Source organism: Poecilia formosa, unplaced genomic scaffold, assembly GCF_000485575.1.
Source record: "Poecilia formosa unplaced genomic scaffold, Poecilia_formosa-5.1.2 Scaffold183, whole genome shotgun sequence".
NCBI classification, from domain to species: domain Eukaryota; kingdom Metazoa; phylum Chordata; class Actinopteri; order Cyprinodontiformes; family Poeciliidae; genus Poecilia; species Poecilia formosa.
Window position 1 is genome coordinate 752,324 of NW_006800122.1, and position 14,719 is coordinate 767,042.

A 14,719-nucleotide genomic window follows, 5' to 3' on the forward strand; every position below is an offset into this window, starting at 1 on the left:
TGGCTTCATCCATGACCCACAGGATTTTTATTTATTTATTTTTGAATGGAAAAGGAATAGTGCAAAGCAAAAGAGTCAGGTTAAGTGCTTCTTGGACAAGCTCCACAGTGTTCTGACTGTTCTAGTCTGTACCTCTGACTGCCTTTATTATCCATTGCATCGCTTTTGACTATGTAAAGTAGGAAAAAGCTGGAATGATCTTCTGTTTTAGAAAGTTGACCTCCATGTCAGCCAAAGGTAGTATTGTTCCAGCCCACATTGGCTGCATCCATGTCCACAAAGTTAATGTAAATCCTGAGACAGACACAGGGAGAAACAAGTTAACAAGAGTTGATCTCAGCGTTACATGTCCCATGAAGCAGCCGTTGTGTATTCATTACCTGTCAGGCGCTATGCTCAGGTGTTTGTTGAGCAGTCCGCACAGCAGTTTTGAATACTGCTTGTTGTGAGAGCCGCCGATCTTGCCGATGCTGTGGAGGGAACAGAGGGCGCAGGGGTCTCCCTTTCCTCCAAACATCATCATTTGGTCAGGGTTGATGTGCACAGCAATGTACTGGTACATGTAAGACAAACGCAAAACAGGAAAAAAAAAAGAAAAAATCCAGTCAGATACAAAAAAGTTAACTTGTTAAAAATTTAGGATATCCATTTTGGTCCCGTTGACGTCTTTGTACTTTTACTTTATTAAAGTTGCCACAAATAAATCGTCCTCTTAGGTTTATTATTCATCAACGCTCAGTCCAGGCCATGTTTACGTAGTTTCACAAGGATCTGCTCTCATAGCAGATTAAATGCAACTGTATTTCAGTAAATTTGAAACATGAAATGATCATAACAGCACAAATAAAACTGATCCATATGAACAACACGAGGTCCACATTGATTCTGCAGAACCGAGTGACCCCAGGCCTACCTGCACGGGTTTGCCTATCGCCTTGGCCAGGTCCTCCGTGGCTTCGGACAGCAGAGCCGCAGGGACGTCGCTTTTAGCCACGTTGGTGTTCACCACGAGCATCGGCATGATTATTGTCGTGTATTTTCTCCACTGCTGGGGCTGCTGCAGATGTGTCCCTCTCCTTCTGCTCACACAAGGAAGAAGAGAAGATTATTTCCTCTTTCTCTTTTGTAGTTTCGGCCGGCAACAACGTCAGAAATCGTTCATAGCGCCTCCTATCATCCTGGAAGACCTATCACTCCAAGAGGGAGTGACGTGAACGTATTTCGGTTCATTCTGGTGTTTGTCTTGCATAATTTATTTATTGTTGTAAAAATGTTTATATGATGGAGCGGACAAAAATAAATATTTTAAACAGATCCTTGAAAATAGACGACAAATAAACTAACCAACTAATTTCATACTCTCTCAATAATCTCCAAATATAACAGAACAAAATTGTTTTTAATCTTGAACGTTTGCTACAAAGTCACAGCAAGAGGATGTTCATATGCCTTGGTTTTCGCAGACTTTCATTCAAAAAGTTAATCTGTTTGTCACTGCAAGCATTTACATTTATTTTCACATTTACCTACCTTTAAAATTATAAAATTTTAATATAATTTTAATTGCTTAATATGTTTGTTTTCATTCTTTCTACACTTATTGCCTTTAAAATCGAGAACAAGACGATTATTTTTGCGTGGCTCCAACGTGTTCGTTATCTATTTTAGGCAAGATGCCAGGTTCAATAAATATTCTATTTAACCACCTGGGTGGGTTGTCGAGTCAATTTAAGAAACTTTACCCATAATGTCCCGATTTTCAATTTAACAGTTAGTTAGTTAGTTAGTTAGTTAGTTAGTTAGTTAGTTAGTTAGTTAGTTAGTTAGTTAGTTAGTTAGTTAGTCTGGTGCGTCATATAGAATTAAAGACTAAGTAAATAATAAGAAACCCGTGTTTGTGCCTGATTTCATAATAAATTATTTTCTGAGATAAGACCATGTGTTAATGGACACCAACTGTCCTGCAATTAAAAGCATTTCAGCACAAATTGAGGATGAGCATTTTTAAGTTGCGCCTGAACGTCATAGTAGAGTAATTACGGTAGTGGGCAGGCATCATAAGCAGTGCTGAGGGAGCCGAGGAGGAAAACAGTGTCAGCAGCAGCAGCAGCAGGAGGCAGGGAGAAGGAGAGGGCTGAAAGTTGGATTGCGCTTCCTTTTGTAACCGCTTCCCATGACTTACTCGCCTAGTGAAACCTGTAAAACCACACTGTGTGTTTTAATTTTACGTCTGCTAAGTTAAAACTTGGGTATCGTCTGCAGAAGGTGCGTATGAAGAGCTAAACTAGCCTTGATGCTAGCACTGGAAACCCTCCTGCGTTCCACTTAAACATTCTGACATGTTAGAGAGTTTACTAACAAGCGAAATTGACGAAGATTTTTCGTTTGGTGTGAATTAAACTGATATATCACCGTGGTTACGGTTATAAAGGGCTGAATGGAGGGGCTATAGTGTAATTAAATTGCTACAGGTGTGGTAAGTACATATATACTGAGTCCTCTGAGATTGAACAGTTGATTAAAATATAGCAGCAGCTAGCTAACTTAAATTAACGGCTACCGAGGTGATTCCCTACATCTGTAATCGATTAGGTATGATCAACTTCCAGGATCCAGTTTGTAAACCTTTGTTAACGCAGTCATCAGTTAATTAATGCCGAGTGTTGATCAGATCCACAGCTCGCCGAGTCAAGATGATGGAGGAGTCGGTGAGCGCCTTTGAGACGCATCTGACGGCCGTCATGGATAGCCTGATCCGCGCGTCGGTGTGCGAGATCAGCAAGCTCTTCCAGGAGACCGTGAACGACTATCTGGTGGAGCTGTCCCTCAACAGGAAGGAGAACGAGGCTCTCAAGCTGCGGCTCAAGCTCACCGAGAGCAAGCTGAGGACGGAGCGCAAGTACGGGATGGGCTGGGCGGCCAGCCGCCGCAACGCCGGCCCGAATGCAGGCGAGGAGGTGGGAGGGCGGCTGAAGCGGAAAGTTGACGTTGCCCGTAAGTATTTTGATGTGAGTGGTTGAAGACTTTACCACAGTGACTCGCATGTCTGTTATTTCCATCAAAGATGTATCTGCATTTGTGTGTTTTAAGTGGGGGGAAAAAAAGCTTTAATCTTGCTCTGCAGACACTGACACTCTTGTTTTGTTGGAAACCATCTGGCTAGAGCTGATCTCTCTCCCTTCCTCCTCCGCCTCCTCTTCATGATCTTTCCCTCCATCCTTCGCCTCCCCCTCTCCTCTCCTCTCTTTGCACTGCATTCTGGCCCTCCCACTCCTCTTTCCTTCTGCGCCCTCCCTTCCTGCCTTGCTCCTCTCCTTCTGTCTCCCCCCTCCCATTCCTGCTCCTCCTTCCGCTCTCCTCCCCCCATCTCCTCCTCCTCCTGCTCTGTTTCTTTCCTTGATCACGTTACACACACACACACACACACACACACACACACACATATATACTCCCCCGCCTCCTTTCCTCTCCTGCTTCTCTCTCCACCGCCCTCCATAATTACACACTCAACTTCTCTTCTCTTTTTTTTTCCACTTTTCATCCTCTCCTTCAACATGTCACCTCCTTCTCAACAACTCCGCTTCGTCCTCTCCTCTGTCATTTCTGTCACATGTTTTTTTTTTTTTTTCCGCTCCTTCCCCCTCTCCTGTGTGTCCTTCTACGCCCCCTCTCCTCACTTGTTCATCATGCTTACTCCTCCCCCTGGTTGATTTCTTCTCTCCTTCACCCCAACCTCTGTTTGATTCCTTTCCCCATCTTCCTCCTCCACGTCTTTCCCCTCGTCTCTCCTTCATCCTTCATTTTTTGCCTTCCAATCATCTCCTCCCACTCGTCTCTCTCCCCCTCATATTTCATCGTCTGTCTCCCTGTGCCCTCTGTCTCCACACCTTCCTCTGCTGCCCTCCCCTCTCTGCAGGAGGCAAGCTGAAAAAGGTCCCAGCAGCGGTCCACGGCAAAGGATGGCCTGGAGGTGTGTGGGAGGAAGGAGGAGGAGGAGGAGGAGGAGGAGGAGGTGGTGATGGGGGAGGAGGAGCTGGAGGGGCTTTAGGCTTAGTAATGGGAGCAGGAGGAAGAGGGGGGAAGGAGGCCAGGGAGGCGTACCTCGTCCAGTTCCCCCGGGATGAGGAAGACGAGGGAGAGATGGAGGATGACGAGGACGGGGAGGGCAGCCTCAGCGGCGAGGGGGAGGAGAACGCCAACATCAAAGAGGAGGTGAGGGAGACGGGCTTTCTCGGCGGAGGAGTAGGAGGAGAAGGTGGCACAGCATCACCGTGTTGCTCGGCAGCTTCACGTAGACCGAGTAGGAATGTTGACGGAGAGATAATGAGGAGAGGTGATGAGAGGTTCGCTTGCATCTCTCCACCAACAAATCATAGCAGAGATGTTGGCGATAAAGAGAACGCTGTTGATTTGATTTTTTGATTTTTTTTAAGCTGCTAGACTTCCCTCTTGAGTGGAAATCTTCAACTCTCAAGTACAGCAAAGCTTTTTATAATAATTCTGGCAGCAGTATGAAGCGTTTTGCTATGCAAACACATAACCAAGTGGTATGTTTTCATCTGAGCTTAGTCTTACAGTGTTGAGCAAAAAAAAAATAAATGCACCAAAGAGATAAAAATCCATCGCACAATCACAAACTGGCAGCTGATAAATGAAGAAGTTAGCATGGAATAGAGATGACATTTTAAGTGATGAATTTCCATTGCCTTTTGTCACGACTACAAGCTTTTACATGACGCATGAATTAAGCTACTCTGCTGCCCCTAAATAAAACCCAGTGGAACTGATTGCCTCTAGAGTTCATCCGCATGAAATAATTGTCACTGCCATGCTAAGATCTGAAAATTAATATAAAGAGAGGCTCTCCATCCAGTCTGACTGAGCAAGAGACAGTTTACAAGAAAAATGAACAAAGAGTGCAAAACTGGGAGACATAAACACCAAGACTGTGCTGCACTGTAATTACTGCAACAGGTGGATCTATAAAACACTGACACAAGGTAGGTGAATAAAAATCCATGCCACACTTTTCAGACTTTATTTTTATTTTTTTTTTATCCTCCTCTTTTCAGAAGGCCTGTACGTGTAAAGCTGATGCTTCTCCTGCTCTTAAATTTAGAAGCCATTTTATACTTGAATAATTAATTTTTCACTGTGTATTTCCACTAACAACCGTTTAAAAACAAACTGCATCACTACACCAATGACAGAAGTAGATGCTTATTGTGATGCTTAGTCTATTTCTCCTCTTCTCAGGGATGAACTTTTCTTGTTTTCTTTTTTAAATTATATGAAGTTGTTGCTCCCCAGAAACCATCCACTTTTCATTTTTGGTGTATTTCAGACTGTATGACATGAGTTTAAGGTTTGCTGTTATTTAGGTGAGTTAATTCTTCCAGTTTGTCTAATGCGTTCTGTCCCTTTCAAACCTCTGATGATACATTATGTCCTAAAGCAAATTTAACTAAACGGCAGCCATAGCTTGGCTTTCATCTGATCATTAAGAACAAGAATCAAAGCATAGATTGTCTGTTAGTAGTAAACCCATTTATTTGTCTTGATTAATTGGGTTATATTGAAAATGTTTAAAAAACTGAACTGAAGTTAAAAAATAAAAAAGACAGAAATGAGATCTTCCATTTTGGTGTAGTTCCAAACAGCAGCACCATATTTGATATTTCGACATTGTGAATGTTGAATGTGAACAATTTGATCTGATTTATAAACTCTCTCTCCATGACTCAGCTGTTTGCTTTCTAACTCTGCAGTTTTCTCAAACGGAGGGCTATCAGCCTGCGTCTCTGAGGCTCATAAAGGAGGCGTTGAAGATGAATCCGCCCAACCAGAACCTCCTCACTGGCTCCAAACCCCAGAGTGAAGGTAATGAGCCCCGGACGCTCCGACTGAGGCAGGGCAAGATAGAAAATCTTAAAAGAAAGTGAAAATCATTCCTCACACAACCGCTCTTCTCCCTCGCTCTGTGTCTGTCCTGAAGGCCTTTCAGATTGCCCCTCAACTCTTCATCAGAAAGTAGAGGAAGAGGAGGACTGGGCCCTGAAACGCTCCGAACCGGCAGACGGGGGCATGACGATGGACGAGCTTCGAGGCCTGGAGTCTGCGCTGAGAGCTGAGAGAGGCCGTGAGCAGGCGTCCAGGTCGGCGTCACAGCGTGACGCAGAGGTGGTGCAAGGCAGCGAGAGGAGCGTGGCGCCGAAGTACATCGGACTGGACGGGCTGGAGCAGGAGGGAGAGCTGGATCCTCCGCCTCCTGCTCTGCAGAGGGAGGAAGCCAGAGTGAAGGACCCTGCGAGGGCTGGAGGCGTTGACGGAGCGGAGCTGAAGCTAGGCTGGTCGAAGAAGCTGAGAGAGGTCGACTGTGCCGCTGTAACGCCTGCAGAGGGCGCTGTGGAGCAGGCAGAGCCAGAACAGCTGCCCCATCCGTCCGCTCCTGGCAGCGTGGAGGAGAGCGGAGAGGAGGAGGGCGGAGGAGATCTGCTGCACTTCTGTCCACAGTGTGGAGGAGGCTTCACTTCGGAGGCGGAGCTAGACGAGCATCCCTGTCCACTAGGCGGCGCCCATTTGCAGGGCAGCGGAGAGGAGGTGGGCCTCTTCCCCTGCGCCCACTGTGGCAACACCTTCAGCCACGCCTGGGCCCTCAAGAACCACGAGTGCGCCTGCGCCGCCGAGCGGCCGCACTGCTGCGAGATCTGCGGGAAACGCTTCACGCACTCGCGCTCGCTGGAGCGCCATCACCTGGTGCACACGGGCGAGAGACCGCACCGCTGCCCGCAGTGTGGGCGCTGCTTCAGTCGCCTTGGCAACCTGGAGCGGCACCAGCGGATCCACACGGGGGAACGTCCATACGGCTGCGAGGCCTGCGGGAAGCGCTTCAGCCGCGTGGAGTATTTAAAGAGACATCAGCTGATACACAGCAGCGAGAAGACGCCGCTGCAGTGCTCCAACTGTGGGAGGAGCTTCTTTGACATCGAGCAGCTGAAGAACCATCAGTGCTTCTAGAAACGCCTCGTGAAGAACTGAGAAACTCTGGAGAAAGTTGAGGTTTACCACGGAGTATTGGGGTCATGCTAAGGAAAAAAAAAAATTACACGAATAAAACTTAATCAAATAATGTGAGAATAAAGTCATAATATTACGGGATATTTTGAGAATTAAGTTGTAACAATATGAGAATAAAGTTGGAATGTTATGGCTTTATTCTCGTATTGATTCCACTTGTACGACTTTATTCCCGTAACATTATTTATTCTCACAATACTGTGACTTTATTCTCACAATATTCTGACTTTATTCTTGTAATATTCATACTTTCTTAGCGTGCCCCTGGTACTCTGTCGTAGAAGTCAGCTGACGAATGTGACGATGGTTATCTTTGAGGTTACAAGTGCACATGTGGGTGATTTTTGCTGGCAAGAAATCAACACTAACACTCATTTTGTTCCAGGAAAAATAAAGCTTCTGCCATTTTCTGTGGAAACGTGTAAAACCTGAACTTATTTATGAGCAAGACTACATTGTGAATTTTTCTTATTTTCTAGCAATAATTCACTTGTACTAAAGCCCCGTTCTCTTCCTACCAATACAACTGACAGTTTTGTAAGCTTTGTATTTTGTATCTTTGTGTTTTGCTCTCTGTTACAAAATTAAACATTTCGATTCATCCTAAACCATCGCACGCCTGGCTTTATTTTAAGGTTCATAATGAGATGATGAGGAGAGCCTGTAGAGGGCGCTGCATAGCCGGTAGAATCAAAAGCTGAAGTTCAGAAGCTGAGCTAGATGAGATGAACACGTTTGTCCATTAGGTGGCGCCACTTTGTCATTTCCTACTGCTCTCTGTGGCGACATTTTTAGTCGAGAGTGTGCAGGGTGCCCCGGATGATCAACCAAAATAGGTGGTTTCCCTCGTTTTATGATAAAACCTTCATCTATTAAATTATGCTGCATTCTAATGTCACCACTTCATTTCCCTGCTTTATTGTTTATGTGAATTGCATGGCATAAAAATTAAAGAACCTAATTTTTTTTTATTGAAAAAAGTAAAAAGATAACTAATCCAAAAAGGTTAACAAACCTGAAATGCGTGTAAGCATCTGCGCTCAATTACTGCACAACTAAGCAACACATTTTCCTATATCGTTTTTTATTTTCATCTGTTTAGGTGAGAAATGGCAAACAAACATTCCAATAAACATTTCTGACATTGAAAAAAATACTAGTGACCAAATACAGCCACTCTTCTTTTCAGTAGAGTCATAAGATCAGTTTCTTGATCTTATCAAGAAACTTTTTGCAACCAACAACCACAGCTTCCACTCTGTTCAGAGATGGACTATTTTCCTTCACGAGAAACATGAAGAAACTTATGTTTTATTCTTTCAAGTTCTAAGACATAAATTAAAGAATTTCAGATGTGTCTGCAGGTAAACACTTAAGTTGACATGACATAAAAAAAAATAGTTGAAAACTACTATTGATGTTTGGAAAGAAAAAGTCCGTCCACATCCAGCAGTCATTAGGCGAGAGGCCTGGTACACCATAGTCCACAACATTAATTTATTTACTTTATTTATTTGTTCATTTATTTTCTTATGCACACACAAAAGTTTGAAGCAACATGTGGGTTAAAAAATGCCAATCCATTTTCTCCTGTGAAATATCTGTTCGATGTGAGTTGCACTTTAAACTCTTTCAGCTTCTTCTCTTTTTTCTTTGTAATCCTTGTATCAATTTCAGATGATTTCTTCAGAGCATGGAGACAAAATTATGAAATCATAACCTTCTAGCTCCGTATCCATATGTGCAGCTTTGCAAGTAGCTTTGCACAAAATTTATTCTAAAAATCCACAGGGCTGACAGATGGTATTAACAGGAATATAAATGAACTGAACTGAAAATGGAAGCTTGAATGCACCAAGTTTTATATTAATATTATATTGTAATTATTTTATAAATGACTGATTTTTGTTTTCATCAACTGAAATAAAGACTCCAGTTCATGCCAAGAAATGCTTTATTAAAAGTTTGTGAAAGATTACTTTGAAAAATCATCATTTTCCATCAGTAAAGATGCTCCACATATAACTTTTGTTCTGGGATAACTGCAGCTTTTCACGTGCTACTTAGCTCCACAGTGCCCATCGAACAGAGTTATGTTCATGTTTAGCCTCTTTTTCAGGATCGCCTCCAGTTCCTCTAAGGGCATCTCCCTAACATCATAGCCTGAATTTTTGGGACTTTTCTTCACCACGTCGTCTCCGCTGTTGGGATCATTTCTTCCCACAGCAGCATAAGTGGGGAAGTATTTTCCCTGATCCTTTCCAACGTTATTGTCGTTGCAGCAGTAAGCAGACCATATGTACTCAGGAATGAACACCCGGTCTTTGATTTTGTGCTCTCCTGACTGATAAGGGATGATCCCGGTAACTACATACAATTTATCTTTGCAGACATTTTTAAATCTGGCCGACAGATTCTGTTCAAACTTGTTCCACTCCTGGTTATTGGAGATAGCTGCTTGAGGAACGATGTTTGTCAGGGTGAAAGTGGCCGTCCGATCATCCTTTGTCGCTTGATGGCTGCTGGGGGCGAGATGGCCTCTGGTGAAGCCGGAGTTTGTGTAGTCATCATTCACGGCCTGGCTCTCCTTCACGTTTTGGTCTGGGTTTTTGATGTACTTCATACTTTTGTCACCTTTGCTGTTTGCCAACTGAAATATACAGAAAGAAAGAAGAAAAGAAACAGAGAAAAAAGAAGGAAGGATAAATAAAAAATAAAGACAGGTCATTTAAAAAATGATAAGCAAAATTCATTTAATCATTACTTACACTGTTTATCAAAATAGCAAAAACGACCAAATGTTAATGGAATAAAAACATTAAAAACTACATGAGGCTTTTTCTAGTATAACATATTATTTTTAATTCCCAGCTATTTCCTGGGAATGAAAAACATTTTGGACATCAGGTCTTACCTGAGGCTCAATCATCCAATCAGGACGAGGTCTCTTCCCATCTGGACTGTGGAGTTTATAGGCAGAGTACAGCGGTGTCCGATACTTTATGTCGTACAGGGTGGCAAAGCGATAGGCGTTATGGTACAACTGGCAGATATGCCGATAATCTGATCCGGTGATGCCCTTGGGTGGTTCGTTTCTGTAGAAGAATTGGAGGCAATTGTTAAAGTTTGCAGCAACCTCGCCATAAACCAGGCCAGAAAAGCAGGTTAGGAGAAGAAACAGAGCTCCGTTCGGCAGCATCTTTCTTCCAGTCCTTTGGAGCAAGATAGCAGAGCTGCACTTCGTGTGAAGCAAAGGAAAATATGTGCAAGAGATGGAGAGCTCTTGGTTAAATACTACCTGAAAATAGAGGAAGTGGCTTGTGGCTTGATAAAACAGCGGTTGCAACATTTTCACATAATTTTTATGTAAAAATGGAAATGTATTAACATGTGTTATTCAGTCACATTTCTTGCAAAACGCACGTGGGCTTCTTCAACACGAGTAAAGCAGCAACACATGTTGAACTTTGCAAAAGAGTGCAAGTAATTAGCAAACTGCAGATAAAGTTTCAATTTGAAAAAATCGTAGTCTATTTACCGTCTATTTAACTCTTAAAAACTTGTTGAGATGTGATCAATTCTCTAACAATCAGCTGTTACAGCAAAACATTTACTGATTGTTACAATTACTGATGAGTAATTTGGCTCAGTCAGCTGGTGGACTTTAGTTTGTTGTTTCTAGGTAGAAAACAGCTTAAAATTGCTTTTTTAAAAATGAACTTTAAAAATGTTAAAGTTCATTCTGGCGGAGCTTAAACCTCCATTTTGTGGAGGAGGAGGTGACGCAGCAGCAGACTCATTATGAGATTTATACTCTGCCTTTTATGGGTTTTTTGATGATTACAGGTATAAAGTATACGTTCATGCAGCACAGAGACTGTTGGGTAATTTTTTTTTTCTTTCAACACTGCAGTGTGAAAGCTTCCTTTTTTTGTAGTCTACGCCTGATTTTAGAGATCGTCTTAGAAACCACAGTGGAGATATGGGCCACTGTAGATAGCAGAAACATTATGACACGGCTGAGTGAAAACATGCAAATGCAAATTGCTCTCAAGACGGAAATATTAAAATGAGGTCTAACCTTTTTTTTTTATCAGCTTATCTAACTTCTTATTAGAAGTTAGATAAGCTTATTAGAAGTTAGATAAGCTTATTAGAAGTTAGATAAGCTTAGATAGTGACGCAGTTGGTAGCACAGTTGCCTTGCAGCAAGAAAGTCATGGGTTCAATTCTGCATGAAGTTTGCATGTTCTCTCTGTGCATGGTGGGTTCTCTCTGGGTACTCCGGCTTCTTCCCACAGTCCAAAAACATGACTGTCAGGTTAATTGGTCTCTCTAAATTCTCCCTAGGTTTGAGTGTGTGTGTTTGCATGGTTGTTTTCTCCTGTCTGTCTCTGTGTTGCCCTGCAATGGACTGGCGACCTGTCCAAGGTGTACCTGCACCAGCATCCCTTCCAACCCCAATGGGTTAAGCGTGTAAGAAAATGGATGGAGGAATAAGATCTAAAACTCAGTACAAACAATAGGTTTTGGGCCTTAGCTCTTAGATTACAAGCTGAAGTTAAGATATGGATGTTGGGTAAAAACTAATCATTGTTTTGTCATTTTATTTGAGTGTTTTATCTCGGTATGTTCGGTTGCCTATCTGGCTCTGATCAATTGTTTTTTTAACCCTTGTGTTTAGAAATGGGGTCCAACCGACCCCACACATGTAAAACTGTAAGTTTGACTCAGTCCTCGCATGCACAAGGGTTACGGTTCTTTCTGTATCTATGATGTAATTTCCCACTCAAGGGGGTCCGTCTGTTCTGTTATCTCAGCACTGTTCCACTGAAGAAGGTCATCATAATTAAAGCAATTTCCCAAGCAGAGTTGAGCAGAGCTCACCAATCTTTGATCCCGAGCGGGTTAGAGGTTGTGGATCTCTCCCTTTGCAAAGGAAGGCATAAAAACCTCATTGGTCTTGTGCCTGGTTCTTTACAGGTCTTGAGCTAATTTTAAAAACCCCAACAATGACTTCAAGCTTTTGAAGTCATTGTTTAATTGTGCAATTGTAAACTTCATATCATTTCTCTGTTTTCCATCCGAAACCAGATCTGAAAAATTGCACTTGCTTATTAAACGTTTATAAACATCTGTTACTTCAGATCAGAACCATAACGGCGTATAATGTTAATCTGCTGCATGTCCAAACAGCAGAGTTTTGTCATTCAAACTGTTAATTCATGTTTATGTTAAATGTGAACAAAGCGCCGACCTCTGCTTAGTTCTTCTGTCAATAACAGTAATTTTCAGCATTTGGTCATTTTAAAATATAATTAAATTCAGTTAATTTATATAGGAATAATTCACAACAAGATTTATCTTTTATTTTCAAAAGTAGAAGAAAGTTTTGTTCTATCATGAATACATTCCAACCGGTGGAAAAACGTCAGTCGGCTTTAATTGGACGGATACATGGAGCATCCAGTCTCGTCATAAAGAAGTCAACAGAAAGGGGTGTAAGGCAATTCAAGTTTATTTGTGCTGCACTTTTAATTAATGAAACATTGTTGTAAAACAGAGAATAATTTATAGAAGAAAAAAAACAGCAAGTAATAAAACCCTCATATAAAGGATTTTATATAAGGGTTTTGACATTTCTCATCAAACAGGGTGACAAACACATCCAGCCTCTGAGACAGGATGCCCTCCAAAGTCTGCAAGGTCATCTGCCTCACATCATAGCCTCGTATAGAAGGCTTCACTGTATTGTTAACAGGCACAATCTCCTGTCCGCTGCTGGGATCATTTCTTCCCACTGCAGCATATGTAGGAAAGAGCTGCTTCATCCCCGTGGGGAGGTTCGCTTTGAATTTGGGGCAGCAGTAAGCAGACCACATGTACTCAGGAACAGACACTCTGTTGTTGATCCAGCGCGTCTCTGATTCGTAAGGCATGGCACCAGTGATTACGTACATTTCCCCGATGCAGAAGTTCTTGTACCTCTCCAACACCTCGTTCTCCAGTGTGCTCCATGGGCCAGAGTTGGAGCCGATCTGCTGAGGCACTATGTTTGTCAGAGTAAAGGTGGATTTTCTGTCTTCCATCGTCCCCTGGTGCAAACTGGGACAGAGGTGTCCTTTGGAGAAGTTGGAGTTCCTGTAGTCTTGGAGGACCGCTTGGCTTTCAATCACGTTCTGGTCAACGATTTTATTAAAACGTCTCATTTCAGGACTGGCACCGGAAAACGTCAACTGCAAACAGAACATCAATGATTTAACGATTAATTCAATTAATTATCTGATTCATTTTACACTCTGATCTTAGGCACAAACATTGTTTAGGAAATATTCAGTTGGTTTTTTTTTTCACATTAAATGTTAAGTATGAATCATTTCACATGCAAAATGTTTTTGAAAACGTAATCTATGTTTGAACGAGGCATCTGGGTAGAAATAGCCAGAAATTATGCTGATGTAAGAGTCGCATAACTTCAATATATTTCTACTCAAGTAGAAGTAACAAGGAGTTGATTAAAAAATAAAATTACTCAAGAATGTAAAAATTTTTCTTTTTTTATATTAAATATGTATTTAAGTAAGAACGTTACTTAAATACTGAATACTTGAGTAGGTCTGCTTAAGTCGATTTGTGAAAATGTAACAATCATACAGGCAAAGTGCAAAATGAATTGTTGTGTCTGGTACTTAGAATAATAAAATAAAAATAAAAAATAACTGATTCAAGTAAAATAAAAACTCATTTCCAAAACTACTACCTTCGTTAGGTAATGTGTTAGAACAGTGTAAAGTAGTTCTTGTGACAATATCTACTATTTGGTCTCCAAACGACACAAATGGTTTAACAGATACAAAATAACAGCAGAACAACAAAGTGTGCTGTAAAATCAAACGTTTTAACATTTTAGCTAATTTTATTTGTTCATCCTTGAAGTAACTCAACGTCAGCAGAGTATCCACAAGTCAAATAAGTATTGCTTCGTAAAGATGTTAGTCTTAAAAATATAAACTTGTAATAGTTTTTCAAAAATATAAGTCTGAGTAACTTCTGCTAGAGCTCAGTTACCTTTTTTATGATTTAAAATGATTTAAATCTCAACATTTATAAACAGCAGCATTCATAACATTTTAATGAATATTTTTTAAGAATAAAGGACTGCTTCTTTAAAGTACAGTCTTACTTATTTTACATACCTGTGGTTCATACATCCAAATGTTTTTAGGTCGCCTCCCGTCCGCAGGACTCAGTTTGTAGGCGGAGAACAAAGGAGCCCGATGCTGACGGCGATACAGGCTGGCAAAGTGATATTTGTTCTTGTAGCGCTGGCATATTGGCTGGTACTCTGCTTTCTCAAGACCCCTTGGAGGAGTTCTTTTATAGAAGAAGTCAAGGCACTCATGGAAGTTGTTGCTGACCTCTCCGACAGTCAGACCACCAAACCAGGGCAGGAGGAAGAGCAGGGCTGCTGTGGAGGACGACAGGAGGTTCCTCTGAGACATCCTGTGGAACAATCAGGTCAAATGAGACGGATCTGTTGGAGAGAGATGGACGATCCGCCGATACGCTTCCTCTTCGAAAGCTTTAAATTAATGTCTCTCTCAGACAGAGGCTTTATATAGAGCTGAAACGTTGATGATTG

At 41.9% G+C, this 14,719-nt stretch overlaps 4 protein-coding genes across 5 annotated transcripts; 1 reads left to right on the top strand and 3 right to left on the bottom strand.

Annotated features, from left to right (window-relative positions):
• mif (macrophage migration inhibitory factor) lies at positions 1–1,129 on the bottom strand. Its single transcript, XM_007565815.2, has 3 exons — positions 914–1,129; positions 381–553; positions 1–294 (listed from the first exon to the last, which is right to left on the bottom strand). Exons 1-3 carry the CDS (start codon positions 1,019–1,021, stop codon positions 228–230), a joined length of 348 nt encoding a protein of 115 aa, XP_007565877.1. The 5' UTR covers positions 1,022–1,129; the 3' UTR covers positions 1–227.
• A 922-nt stretch (positions 1,130–2,051) lies between these two features.
• LOC103147462 (zinc finger protein 629) lies at positions 2,052–7,685 on the top strand. Of its 2 annotated transcripts, none has more exons than XM_007565819.2 (5): positions 2,052–2,592; positions 2,672–2,994; positions 3,917–4,212; positions 5,769–5,880; positions 5,996–7,685. In XM_007565819.2, the coding sequence occupies exons 2-5, from the start codon at positions 2,694–2,696 to the stop codon at positions 7,015–7,017; spliced, it is 1,731 nt and encodes a 576-aa protein (XP_007565881.1). In that variant the 5' UTR covers positions 2,052–2,592; positions 2,672–2,693; the 3' UTR covers positions 7,018–7,685. The 2 variants fall into 2 exon arrangements, with proteins under 2 accessions (XP_007565881.1, XP_007565880.1); XM_007565818.2 differs by having other exon boundaries at positions 2,052–2,265.
• A 1,329-nt stretch (positions 7,686–9,014) lies between these two features.
• Positions 9,015–10,335, bottom strand: LOC103147463 (endonuclease domain-containing 1 protein-like). The gene is made up of 2 exons (XM_007565820.2): positions 9,992–10,335; positions 9,015–9,727 (listed from the first exon to the last, which is right to left on the bottom strand). Exons 1-2 carry the CDS (start codon positions 10,274–10,276, stop codon positions 9,137–9,139), a joined length of 876 nt encoding a protein of 291 aa, XP_007565882.1. The 5' UTR covers positions 10,277–10,335; the 3' UTR covers positions 9,015–9,136.
• A 2,348-nt stretch (positions 10,336–12,683) lies between these two features.
• LOC103147528 (endonuclease domain-containing 1 protein-like) lies at positions 12,684–14,719 on the bottom strand. The gene is made up of 2 exons (XM_007565910.2): positions 14,274–14,719; positions 12,684–13,313 (listed from the first exon to the last, which is right to left on the bottom strand). The coding sequence occupies exons 1-2, from the start codon at positions 14,577–14,579 to the stop codon at positions 12,684–12,686; spliced, it is 936 nt and encodes a 311-aa protein (XP_007565972.1). The 5' UTR covers positions 14,580–14,719.

Bases quoted from the DNA above. Each gene is read 5' to 3' on its own strand.
- mif (XM_007565815.2), bottom strand. From the start codon at position 1,021: ATGCCGATGCTCGTGGTGAACACCAACGTGGCTAAAAGCGACGTCCCT. The intron at 554-913 runs GTAGGCCTGGGG...TACATGTACCAG, and splicing joins CGATAGGCAAACCCGTGCAG to TACATTGCTGTGCACATCAA. The intron at 295-380 runs GTAATGAATACA...TGTCTGTCTCAG, and splicing joins CTGAGCATAGCGCCTGACAG to GATTTACATTAACTTTGTGG.
- LOC103147462 (XM_007565819.2), top strand. From the start codon at position 2,694: ATGATGGAGGAGTCGGTGAGCGCCTTTGAGACGCATCTGACGGCCGTC. The intron at 2,995-3,916 runs GTAAGTATTTTG...CCCTCTCTGCAG, and splicing joins GCGGAAAGTTGACGTTGCCC to GAGGCAAGCTGAAAAAGGTC. The intron at 5,881-5,995 runs GTAATGAGCCCC...TCTGTCCTGAAG, and splicing joins CTCCAAACCCCAGAGTGAAG to GCCTTTCAGATTGCCCCTCA.
- LOC103147463 (XM_007565820.2), bottom strand. From the start codon at position 10,276: ATGCTGCCGAACGGAGCTCTGTTTCTTCTCCTAACCTGCTTTTCTGGC. The intron at 9,728-9,991 runs GTAAGACCTGAT...TGTATATTTCAG, and splicing joins ATTGGATGATTGAGCCTCAG to TTGGCAAACAGCAAAGGTGA.
- LOC103147528 (XM_007565910.2), bottom strand. From the start codon at position 14,579: ATGTCTCAGAGGAACCTCCTGTCGTCCTCCACAGCAGCCCTGCTCTTC. The intron at 13,314-14,273 runs GTATGTAAAATA...TTCTGTTTGCAG, and splicing joins TTTGGATGTATGAACCACAG to TTGACGTTTTCCGGTGCCAG.